The sequence below is a fragment of the Ambystoma mexicanum genome, chromosome 6p, assembly GCF_040938575.1.
Source record: "Ambystoma mexicanum isolate Mex_15411 chromosome 6p, UKY_AmexF1_1, whole genome shotgun sequence".
Classification (NCBI taxonomy): Eukaryota; Metazoa; Chordata; class Amphibia; order Caudata; family Ambystomatidae; genus Ambystoma; species Ambystoma mexicanum.
Window position 1 is genome coordinate 112,372,202 of NC_090935.1, and position 12,768 is coordinate 112,384,969.

At 47.8% G+C, this 12,768-nt stretch overlaps 1 protein-coding gene across 2 annotated transcripts in view; it reads left to right on the forward strand.

Moving 5' to 3' along the window:
* PIGO (phosphatidylinositol glycan anchor biosynthesis class O) overlaps window positions 1–12,768 on the forward strand; it is a 265,206-nt gene that overhangs the window by 57,357 nt on the left and 195,081 nt on the right. For both annotated transcript variants that reach the window (XR_011280593.1, XM_069626807.1), the window contains exon 6: window positions 1,006–1,182. Coding sequence is in view for 1 of the 2 variants with exons in the window: in XM_069626807.1 (XP_069482908.1) it covers window positions 1,006–1,182 (177 nt within the window). In the remaining variant the exon portion in view is untranslated. The remainder of the gene's footprint in view (window positions 1–1,005; window positions 1,183–12,768) is intronic.

The window sequence follows — 12,768 nt, forward strand, 5'->3', positions numbered from 1 at the left end:
TTCTGGAGTCTATAGGACTCCGTTGGGGATTTTTGGCAGAATTACCACTGGTGGAATTACCTAGTGGTTATTCTGTCAATTATTGGAGAAAAAGTGACGGATTCACCTCCAGAATCATGCTCAAGGTACATCCTCCACTTTTCGTCAATAAAATCGGTGGAATTACCACTTAGTAATTCCACCAGTGGTAATTCTGCCAAAACTTGTAATTTGGCAGTACAGAAAAAATGGAGGTAACTGAATTACCTCCACTTTTTGTCCCCACCACCAAACTCGTAATGAGGCCTTGTGTACTCCACTAATGCCCTTCTCTCTCCTAAGATGGGCCTGGCTACTCGGCCATAGCTACCAAACCGTTTAGGTAGTTCAGGCCTATACTAAGAGTTGGAGCCCTGTACACTCAAAGGAGTCTTCTATAGGTTGGACTTCTGGGAAACTATGTTCCCTAAATGGAGATGCATCTTTCTCACACACTGAGCACCTCAGAACATCCTTGTATATTACATGTTTCATAGACCAATTGATAATTTAAATGTCCTCTGTTCTCACTATACACCCTTCAGCAATAGTAGTACAAACATAATGATTTCTCCATATTCAAAATGATAGCATTCTTCATGCAAGAGTGCTCTGTGTGATTAGATATTGTTGTCCTTGTACAGATTTACTTTTTGGTTGGATCCACTACTTTTAATTTTAACCAGATCTAGTCCAGAGTTAAGTCTTGTTTGCCAAACAGGATCATTTTGAGTTTAATATAAGTATTTAGTTGCCATTCATTCACCTAAGCAGTGTCTTATTTAAAGTGTGTTTAACTATGTAGGACACAGAAGATCTGCAGTAAATACCCAAATTGACCTTTAAGTGGCTCACAGAGATTGTGATGGTAACTCTTAAGCAGTAAATGGGTCGATGTTTTAAAATGCAGAAGAGATCTTGTGCTTGATTCATAGATGGATTAAAAATTGAAAAGTGACATGCATTTTATTTCTTCCCACCTTCTAGAAACCTGAAGCTGTTCCTCAGGTTAACCTAGTCCCCACTTTAGCTCTGCTGCTTGGGATCCCCATTCCCTTCAGTAACATTGGAATGGTAATGGCTGACCTGTTTTCCAGCTATGGAGATGAGGATTTCTCACCATCCTACGCCCAGGCTTTGGCTTATCACATCAATTCACAACAGGTATGTTTGACTGTTTTATGTTACGCTCTTTCGGATTCAAATCTGTGTATGGTAATTTTAAGTAACTTTCTAATATTTCAAGCCTAATAATAGATGAACAATCATGAATAGAAACACTCCCATTATGTCATATACAAACCGAAATTCATCAGGGTAGATGCATAAAGAGAAGAAAGAAAACCCATCATTTGTGTTGACAAAATGCGCATTTCTGTGGGAGCTATTCTGTATTGGTTATATGTGTGCATGTAAGGAGTTGTATGAATGATAACTGAATGCGTAGGTGAAAGTGTTTGTGTGTGTCTGTCAGCCTCAACCCTTAAAATGTAGGGGTGAAGGCTGCTGGTGGCATGGCGTTTATTTTTGCTTTACCCTTGATGCACAGTACCGTGCATCAAGGGTAAAGCAAAAATGTTAAGTGAGGTGTTATTACATGGCTAGACTGGCCTACATTAAATTAGGCCCAGCATGTCCACGTAATAACATTTAGATTAATAATACTTATTTTTGCTTTTACATTAATGTCAAGTAAAGAATTCAATGTCACATTAAGAAAGCATATGAAGACTGATGCTAGTTTTCAGGTCTGCATATACTTACTCATTGAGGCATTGCATTTTTTACTTGGCATCAAAGGTAATTCAATCATGATTGTTGGGTAAAATGTCCTCTTGTGTGGATTTCCCCCCATAAAGTGAGTCCCCCAGCATATTTGCTGGACTTTTGGGGTTTTCATCTGACTCTCTAGTGTGAGTGAGAACCTTTTTCCTCACTCCTTTTTCTGTGCCTCTGGTAACCCTTTTTGATTACCTTTGATGGAGTCTGCTTTCCTCAATCATTTTGAGACATCTGTATTTTACTATTTCAGCACACATCATCTTCTGTGCAGTGTTGCTGGGAGCTCCTTAAGCTTCACTTTATGGTTTTCTTTTATATTCCTGTGATAACTGTGAGAAACCAGAAAGTGTCTCATCCGCTAGTCCCCGGGCGTCTCTCTCTCAGGTGGCCAGGGCACGAACATCGCCTTTGGATCCAGACCCTGGTGGTGGACCAGTGTGGGAGGATCACCTGGGTGAGGGGTGTTCGGGGAGTAGGAGTGGCACACCTGATGACCAGATGCAGTATCCCTCTCCCTGCAATACCTTTACCCCATCATACCCAGTAGAATATGTTAGGGAGAATACTCAGAATGCCTCCACCTTAGAGACCCTGGAGAGAGTGAGACCCTTTTTCCCACTCTCTCATGTTTTTTAATGTGATTTTTTTTTTAACACTCTGTTTCTTTTGTTTGTGGAGTCTGACGAACTCCCTAGGCATCATCTTTTATATTGTGTCACTCCGCACCTTCAGTGCAGTGACAAAGGGAAGTCTTCCAGATTTCCCAAAGGTTTAAATACCTTCTCTTGGATAAACTACTATTTCCAAGAACTGTAAAGTGAAATTGATTTTACTTCCAACACTATCTTACAGTAGGGTACTGGAGGTGTTACTTAGTATCCCCTTTGTTCAGCTTCTCATGTAACAATTTTATGTTACCCTTTTCTCACTGAATTGCTGGTGGCAGGGGTTTACTGTTAACTATCGTGGTGGGCATTTACTGCGGGCTGCGTTCGCAGCTGCAGTAAAGCACCCAAGGGTGCCATTTTTGTCAAAATGCCCCCAGTCTTCCTTTTTCACCATTTGTTTGTGGAAAAGTCCTTCTTGAGATTTAACCTGCGCGCCAAGCCCAGTTTGGTCCCTTTGTTCGCTTTGCCTTTGGCGGGATTACCGAGTGAACCCCGTCTCTGGCTCCAGGGTGTCTGGTGGGGGCAGGAAGTGAGGGAGGTGCCCGGAACTCCCTGTGCTTAGTCTCAAGGAGACCCAAATGCACTCTGTGATGATTGGCCGGCTGACTGTCCAAGAAGGACAGCCAGCCTGCTGGGTAACTGGCAGCTAGGCTGGAATGAATGGGAACAAACTGAGCTGGTTGCATTTCCACAGAGTTGCTGCTGGAAACCGAAACGCCATGGAGAGGAACACTAGATTGTGTACGTTGCTTTTAAGTTGTCAAGAGCTCCAGGAAGATCCTCCGGACTCCCAGGAAGCAGGACTGACTGAGCCTGAGCCCCCTCAACAGAATGCGGGACCTGTTGGGGAGAGTTCTCTTATAAGGCTAATTTCCCAAACCTAGTGAGTCCCCAGGCAGCTTTGCTGGATTTTTTGGGTTTATTTTTTTCTCCTGCTAAGAGTGAGACTCTTTTACTCCCACTCTTAGGCATGATTTGAGATATGTCTCTGACTATTTGTGTGATTTTGGGCTATGGGCTCTTTTACTCCATAGGGTATCATCTGTTTTTTGTGTATGTGTTACACAGCACCTTCAGTACAGTAACACAGGGGTGTCATAGTGACCCCCAAACATAGACTCCATACCCTGGGACTGACTACTGTCTCCCAGGGCATGTAAAGTCACCATTGACTTTACTAGTCCTAAATTGTGAACAGAACCAGTACAGACCATCATATTGTGGAAGTACTGGAAGGGGTTAATTATATTGCCCCTGCGTCTATTTTCAAGGGGGCGCTGTCCAGTCCCCCCTTGTCGAGTTTCTGGCTGGTGGCAGTGGTTACCACGCAAAATATTCCACCGGAATATTTCCTATGGGATTTTCCCATTGATTTTAAACGCATCACTTTTTGGTGCAATGTTAAAGATACCACTGGTTTATCTATTTAATATTAAATTCACGGTTGGGTCTTTTTGCCAGAACTCTTTTCTAAAATGGCGTTCGTGTCCGTCTCTGTAACTCTGACCAAGGTCGAGCCCTTTGTTTCACTTTTTGGCGGGCTTCTACACAGAAGCCCTCCAAATGGTGCCACTCTGTCTGGGTTCCACAGGATGTGTGGGGAGGGGAATTGGCACCCTGGACAGCGTTGCCTTAGCAACTCAAGTCGCACTCTTTTCTGATTGGCCCAGTGGTGAGCCGCCCGGCTCACCACTTAGCATGTTTGAGTGACAGCTAGGCTGTTGAATGGGGGTTTTTCTGAATAAAAGCAGGGCTTTTTGGACTGGAACTTCAGAAGTCGCCACAGGACCTAAGAATCCGAAGAGGGAAGAAGCTGAGCCATCTGCAATGACGACACCACCGGTGGAGCCCTGCTGCAACGAACTCGCCCCATTCCCAACGACAAGAGAAGATCTCCTGCTGGACGAGTCTTCTTCCTCTGAGCTGGTGGGACCAACCAGTTCGCCCTTTCGTCTTCCAAAGATGTCTCTTGGTCGAATCGCCTGTGCCAAGCACCCCGGCGGCCGGATAGCCAAGCTTCACCACTTTCACCGCGAATAAAAGGAACGCATCTTTTACCGACTAACTCCGCGGCTGGTTTCATCCCTGTGCAGTGCATCGACTCCACGTTTCCTCCTCAACGAGATTCTCTCTTCCCCTGGTCGAAACAATGAACTGCAACCACTGCCAGGGACAACTGCCACTGCTGGAGCTTCCTCTCTCTTTAAGGTACTGTGTCCTGCCTGGCCTCCCTTTCTTCGGTTTGCCCAAGGTGACCCTTAAATCCTTGGCTTTCCAACTGGGCTGGCCCCAGACCTTCTAACTTTATCTTCTTGAATCACCCCAACCTCTTTTGAACATTCTGCAAAGACTTTTAGTGCATTTTCAACCGTGTGATCCTGGGCACATTTTGCTTTGCCCCATTTAAAGTGGTCCTGGCCTATGAACTTTGGCTCTAACGTGTATGCTGCCTTTATTCCCTTGCTGAGAACTCCTAAAAGTGTTGGGACCTGTTTTATTTCTATGCTCTGCCTTTTTCTCTCCCTTTAACCTAACTATTGGAGTGGCATCTAGGTTACGCGCTCACTATTTGTTCAAACTGATGTAATGTTTTAACTCTGACTTGTCTAATAGTTATCAAGGGAGGTGTTTATACTTTATCTGACTGTGTTTGAACTTGCTTTTGATTTAGAGTGCTAGTGTGTTTTTAAAGTGTGTGTTAAATAAATAATTGTATACTTTTGATACAAAGCTCTGGTCATTGTTTGCTTGTTCCACTGTGTTTTTGGCCCTATTGTGTATACTCTATGTACTGCCTTACTCTTCTTGAGAGAGGTCTGACTGCTCAGCCACAGCTACCAGGTAAATCTGGGTGGTACAGACTGCTACCAATTGGGTTTACTGCTTACTCCTGTAGTCTTAATCTTTTTGCAGTGGTCCCCATTTCTTTGTGGAAAGGTCCTTCTTGAGATTTACTCTGCGCGCCAAGCCCAGTTTGGTCCCTTTGTTCGCTTTGCCTTTGGCGGGATTCACGAGTGATCCGCGTCTCTAGCTCCATGGTGTCTGGTGGGGGCTGGAAGTGAGGGAGGTGCCCGTAACTCCCTGTGCTTAGTCTCAAGGGGACCCAAATGCACTCTGTGATGATTGGCCGGCTGACTGTCCAGCAAGGACAGCCACCCTGCAGGGTAACTGACAGCTAGGCTGGAATGAATGGGAACAAACTGAGCTGGTTGCATTTCCACAGAGTTGCTGCTGGAAACCGAAACGCCATGGAGAGGAACACTAGATTGTGTACGTTGCTTTTAAGTTGTCCAAGAGCTCCAGGAAGGTCCTCCAGACTCCCAGGAAGCAGGACTGACCGAGCCTGAGCCCCCTCAACAGAATGCGGGACCCCAGAAGACCCTAGACAGCCAGAAACCGCAGTGTTGCTCTTTGCGGTAGTCCCGAGGAGCTGAAACACCGAAGTGCCGCTTGTTGGAAAGATTGCCGGTTGCAAGCGGTGACCGACCCATTGCAGAGCAGGAGTCTCCAGAAGTCCTCCCTCTTGTCCCCACGACTGAGGCCCAGGAACATTGAGATCTGCAGAGCTGCACAGGACCAGAAGTAATCTGCTGCACTTTTTCCTCAGTACAAAGGTACTGTAAAGTCTGAGAGAACTTGCCTCTCATTGTAAAGTTGCTTGCATCTTCTACTACTCACAAGTCTAACCAGCTTGTGGCCCTACATTTGATCTTCTTTTCTTCAAAGATTTCTAAAACATTGTGCAAAGAATTTTCTACTTACCTCAGCCCATATAAGACTTTTGCCAATTGACTTTGACTGAACCTGTTATACTGAATGACTCTGCTTAGGGGATCCAAAAGTATTTGCCTGCTTAAGAATCTTTGTGGTCTCTTGTTTGTTCTAATAACCTTTTCCTTTAACCAAGTTCTTAAGAGTATTCTAAATACAAACAGTAAGATGTTAATGTCCCCAGCACCCTAGCTATTTAAGTCACCTGACGGTGTAGGTTTTGACTGTGGGCCATCCCAAAAGGATCTTTACTGATTTAGAAACTAAGATTGTGTAGTTTTGAAGTGTATTTGTGTGTTGCTTTTATATTGCTCCCTTCTGAAGAAGGCATATTCTAACTGACTGATAAATAAATTAATAATTGTTTATTCAATAAACCTTGTGTATAAGTGTTTATTTGAATACTAGTCACTGTGAATCTCTGTGTAACTCCCCTATAGCTCACATTGACCCCTCTTGAGATAAGCCTGGCTGCTCAACATGCTACCAACCTGTGTAGAACAGACTTATACCAAAGGTTCGGTTCCTATTGCCAGGAGGTCAGGGTTGTTGTAGTGCATCCAAAGGGTACTGCATCCAATCTTGCCTAATAGGATATATGGGAACTTTACACCCTTCCCCCCCCTTTCCCTGCACGAACACTTTCACACGGACAGCCTGCTCTGGGAGAAAACAGACTCTCACCCGAGCAGTGTACCGGACATGTCCAACTACTATGGTCAGGCAAGGTCAGATAATTACTGATAACCATTCACACCAGACTTTCGTTGTGCTCCGCCTTTTATTCATGAGGGGAAGCTTGAGAGCACACTCTGAGCGAGGCAAAGCACACAAAGGTACAGCAGTTTCGAGACGGCAGCTGAATGAGTGAAGAAAGACGGCAAACCAAGAAGGGTGCAAAAGGAGGGAGATACCCATCACTTTTGGGACGGAAAGCCGTTACTTTCTAGAAACCTTTGAATTAAAAAGTGTGAGGCCAGGAAACCTGACTGAAGAATCCTGCATTGTGTACAGCTAGCCGAGTCGGCCAGAAGACGCAGCCGCGGTGGTATCATCCTTGGCTCGGGAGACCGATGCAAGAACAGTGTGTGTGTTGAAGTCAAGGTTGCAAGCGGCAGCATTGTATGAAGAACGAAAAGATAGAGATTGGTAACACGTGTGATGAAAGACGCAAGGAAAGCCTATTGGCTGATAGATGCTTTGAACTGAAGCGAAGAAGATACAATTTTCGTGACAGTGGTCTGGCACCGCAAGTGTGCTCAATGGAAGGTCTCTGTGAGGTATTCAGCCAAGAAGTGGCAGAAGCGAAAGTAAAAGACAAAGAATGGCAAATTAAACAAAGTGATTTAAAGTGGTCCTGCAACGGTTTAAGCAAAACCCATTGCATAATCAAAAGTCTTCAGTTTTTGATACAAAGGGCTCTGAGCCCAAATGAGGGAGATCCGTGGTTCGAGCCCCAACGAGGGAAACCAATTGTAAACTTTTGAATGTGAAAATTCTGATAAGGAACTTTGGTGTTTCTTTGTTACATCAGGCCCTCTGCAATAAGACACTGTCATTGGGAGAGAAACTTTGGCAGAAGGCCCTGATACCTGTGCTTTGAACTGTTTCCTCGTGGCCAAGAAGCCTGAGTGTTTGTGAAGCTCAACACGCCGCCTTGTCCTGTGCTGAAAACATGGGTAAGGGAAGCCAACTGCTAAACTATCCTGACATATTATTTCTTGAACACTTTTCTTTTGCCTACATTGTTGTCCCACACCATTTGTATTTAGAAGTAAGGATTGGGAATAGGTTTTTTTTAAGATAGGCCCTTTTATTTTGACAGACTACACTAGAAATGTGTTATTATTTTTTGATGGTCGTAGCTTGCTCCAATCTTTAGATTTAGTATTATATAGGCGTTTTTCAAACCCAATTTGAAGTTCAGCAAGGCATAAAATATGCAGTGTCGTATAGCAATTTGCTACGCAATTCTGTAGGTTTGCTAAATAAATTGACACTTGTGTAGTTAATATAGCTATTTAAGTAACCCTGTTAAATGAAAGCATGGCTCACCCTGCATTCCTCTCTTGACCCCAGGCCTCTCTCCACCACCCTTTTTTCCTCTATTCACCACAGTAATCATCTCAAGAATTTTCTTTCTTCAAATAATTGCAAGCCAGAGGTAATCGGGTTGACACTTATTTTATTTGGGAAATTGGGCAAAAAGGCTAAGAGATCCCAGCGCTTGCAACGTAATTCTAAGACGACTGTGCGGCTGCGGTCAATTGTTAGTGTGTGAATGCCTTGCACAGCATCCACAGTGTAAGCAAATTAGACCAAGTATAACAATCGAACTGCGCCACGCACAAAAGATTTATGCCACAAAGTACAGGTGTACAGTTATTTAATCCATGCCATGAACAGCCTGACGCGTGTTTCGAGCGTAGCTCTTCCTCTGAGGCTGTACATAAAGTCAAGCATATGAAAGATGTACATAATAGTTAAGAAAATCCATTCAAAATGCATGGGCCAGGTATTGGTGGGCAACAAGTTGTCAGCATAGTGTGTAATCAGCAAGTGCACAATTAGCAAGCATTGATTGTCATCATTCATAATACAGGTTAAAATAAAATAAATATGCATTTAGCAAAGAGTATTCATGTGCCATTCATAAGAAAAGCGATACGCGACATTCATATTACACAGTCAGGGATGTCATCAAGGTAGTCCAACTATATCCTGTCTGGCTAAGACCACTATGTGTTAACTGTATATGTTTTAAAGGGCAGTCCTGCATTTCCATTCCTTACATAATGCATAATTGCTGTATTGCTACTGTGAAACATTGCAATGTCTCCATGCTTTACAGTGAACTTTAGGTTAGGAAATCTAAATCTCAGTGTCAACTAGATTTCATTTTATTGGGGAAGAGGCATCATATTGACGAGGGAACACTTTTGAAAATGTACATGATTACACGGCCAAATACTTTTTATGGCAAACCTAGTTCTGCGACCTACTGGTTACATACATCTGCAACTGGTGTTCATCCCATGCTCCTGGACCTTCTATCTTTCATCCTGCTTTATACCAGATACCATGAAAGTGAGATGGCCACAAACTACAAGTGTCCACCTAGTTTGTCCGGTTCTCTGCTTGCTACGCCATATACTCTGCTTAGTCTCTTACTTTCCTTCCTCTTACTTGATGAATACACAAAACTAACTAGATATATAGTGATCAATAGTTCTATCCAGTCTGTACATCTACCGATCTGCAGCAATACCATCCACCCTAGTTAGCCTCCAGAGCTCCCTTTGCTCTACGATTATGATTGCCTTGTTGATTGATTGCCTTGTATAATAGCACAAATATGAGAGTGTTGGCCAAATCGTTTCATCATACCTATTTGTGTCCAATAATGCAGCTTCTCCAGCATGGGGTCTGGCATGGATTCACATGCTCATGAATATTCCCCGTCGTCAGGCTGGGAATCCTCGGTAAAGAAAAAACCAGTATCAGTTTCGTTTCTGATTTGTCTTTCGTAGTAGTAACCAATCACTGGTCTCTGCGTCATACTGACCACAGTCAATGACTGCCCTCTACCTAAGCACCGCCTCTGGCAACCATCTTCAGATTTTTACCGCACGTTCATGTGTTGGGATCCTCGTGCTATTACCCTTGAGCGTTAGTGCTATTTTTTTCACGTTTTTTCGGTCAAAAGAGCCTTAAGCTCCACCGACTCTCCATCCGATCAACGGGGACCCGTGTCGGATTCGTCTGCGCCCCTCAAGGGTGAAGATTTCGTCGAGCTACGCTTTGGAGGACTCCAGAAGCTTCTCAGGCCCGGACATGGCCCAGGAGAAGGGAAGCTCGACGCCCGGAAAGCTGTTCAGGGTCTGCCCTGGATGCAAGCTGCAGAACGTCTTTAAGGAGGACGAACACTCCCTTTGTCTCTACTGCTTACATGAGGACAAGACGCACGTGGAGAAGGACTGTGCGTTTTGCGGCAATATGTCGGAGCGGACCATGAAGGACCGCCATCAACGTCTCGCCAACTGGCTGGAAGGGAAGAGCCCGTCAGGCGAGAAGAAGAGGAAGAAATCCGAGCGGTCTTCTAAGACCTTTGAGGACGCCCCGGCGACGGGGGTCCAACACAAGGCCAAGCACCGCGAGTCCGCTGGCACCGGGAGCGCCAAACGGTCGGGCTCTACGGGCGCCAGGCAGGGCGCACCCTCCCCGGCACCTTCAACCACGAGCCAACGCTCTGGGTCGGGTAAGAGGAAGGGCGAGCACCCGGCGAAGCTCCTGGAGAGGCCCCGGTCGAGCTCGAAGGCCCCATCGGAGGGGGAGCGAGGCAGTGTCCCCCCCCCCTCAAGGATAAGGCGGTGAGCGCACCTAAGGTGGTGAAGGCCTTAATCCATCCGGCCAAGCCCTCTATCGATACTGTTGCGGCGACCCTGGCTCGACCTGTGGAGGCTACACCAGTGGTGGCGACCTCAGGGCTCAGAGTCTCCCTGCCACCTCGGAGGGAGTCCTCTTTTGTGCCCATCGATAGGACCCCCGTGAAATCCCCGGCGGGGAAGAAAAAGGGGGGGCAGGGCGTCGTCGTAGATTCGGCTTCAACCTCGGAGGAAGAGCTGATCGAGGTCTTAAGCCACGGCCTTGGCGTGGAAGAAGACCGGCCCGTCGGGATGGATGCCGACGGGGCCCCTGATCGCCCGTCGGATTCCCCTCTGCCAGCGCCGCAAGACAACTCGGCGGCCATTTTGTTGGCTATACAGTCCTTATGCTCAGAGATAAGGACGAGACTACCGTTGCCGACGGAGGAACCTCTCCCGTCGGGGGATCCTGAACCGGGACCTTCTGGCGTTCCCCCGCCCAAGAAAAGAAGGATTCACCCTCCACCTCCTTTTCAGCCGTCGCGCACCGTCCAGCCCTCCTCCCCGTCCACCCGAGGGGATGATACGGGGACTGACACGGCAGCGACGGGTACGGACGACGAGGTATACGACGAGGATCTACCGTCATCACCTCCCACCAGGGCTTCTCCGCCCGACGAGATTGGTTCGTTCCACTCCATGATCGCCAGGGCATCCAAGCTTTTCCAACTCTGCCCTGAGGAGAAGAAAAAGGAAGGATTCCTTTATCAACAGCGCGAGGCCAAGAGGAAGACGGTCCTCGCGGTGCCTCTACTGGACGACATTTGGGATGAGGGCCTCGCCCTCCTCAAGAACCCTTCCACTACGCCAGCTAGAAGAGACCGGTACGAGAAGAAGTACCGGGTCCCGGACGCGGCCCCCCTGTGCCTCTGGGCGCAGCCTACCCCGGACTCCGTCGCCTCCGCGGCGGCCAGGAAGAAAGCGGGGGGGGTGCGGCCTCCACATCGACTTCCCCACCGGACGGCGAGGGAAAGAAATTGGACACTATGGGACGCAGGGTCATCTCGTCTGCAGCGACGACGATTAAAGCGGCCAACGCCTTGGCTATCGTGGCCCGCTACGACAGGGAGCTATGGTACAAACTGGCTCCCCTGCTGGACTTCCTACCGGACGACAAGAGGGCGGATGCCCTGGAGATCCTACAGGAAGGTGAGGTGGCGTCGGACCACGCCATCACTATTGCGACGGACATCGCCGACACTGGGTTTCGCCAGTTGGGCAACGGCGTGTGCCTTAGGCGGCGTGGATGGCTCAAGGCTACAGACTTCCGTCAAGACGTACAGACCAGAGTCCTGGACATGCCGTTCGATGGGAACAACCTGTTTGGGAAAACAGTGGACGATTCCCTTCAGGCCATTAAAGCGGACACTGAGACGGCCCGGGCCCTTGGGGTTCTGCAGCAACGACGGACGCCCTTTCGGAGCAGCGGAGGCAAGGGCGCCTCCAAAGGTTCCGGCGGCGGTTTCTCCACCTACCGTCAAGCGGCCCGCTCGTCGTCTCAGGAGGCCTACAGAGGACGAGGCAAGTCTGGCGGACCCCGCCGTCGTCGCCAAGGAGGTCAAGGCGGCAAAGCCTCGTCGAAACAGGATTGAACCGACCGTGGGGTCGGGCCCCCACCGATGCACCCCGGTGGGAGGCCGGCTGGCGAGCTTCGTCAGCGTGTGGGAGTCCATCTCCACCGACCGTTGGGTGCTGGACGCCTTAGCCCGGGGCCACGCGCTCGAGTTTCAAAGAAGGTGCCCGCGCGTCCCCCCCTTGGCCAGGAAAGAGCTTCACGTCCCTCAGCTTCTCCTGGAGGTAAGGGCGATGCTCAGGAAGGGCGCCATCGAACTCGTCCCAAAGAGGCTTCGGGGCTCCGGAGTTTACTCGAGATACTTCCTCGTGAAGAAGAAGACGGGAGGATGGCGCCCCATCCTAGACCTGCGACGTCTGAACAAATTCATCAAGGCGCAGAAGTTCCGGATGGTCGCCCTCCAGCACGTCCTGGGTCAGCTGGAGGAAGGAGACTTCCTGTCGTCGTTGGATTTGGAGGATGCCTACTTCCATATTCCCATCCTAAAGGGGCACCGAAAATTCCTCAGGTTTGTGGTCCAAGGGCGTCACTA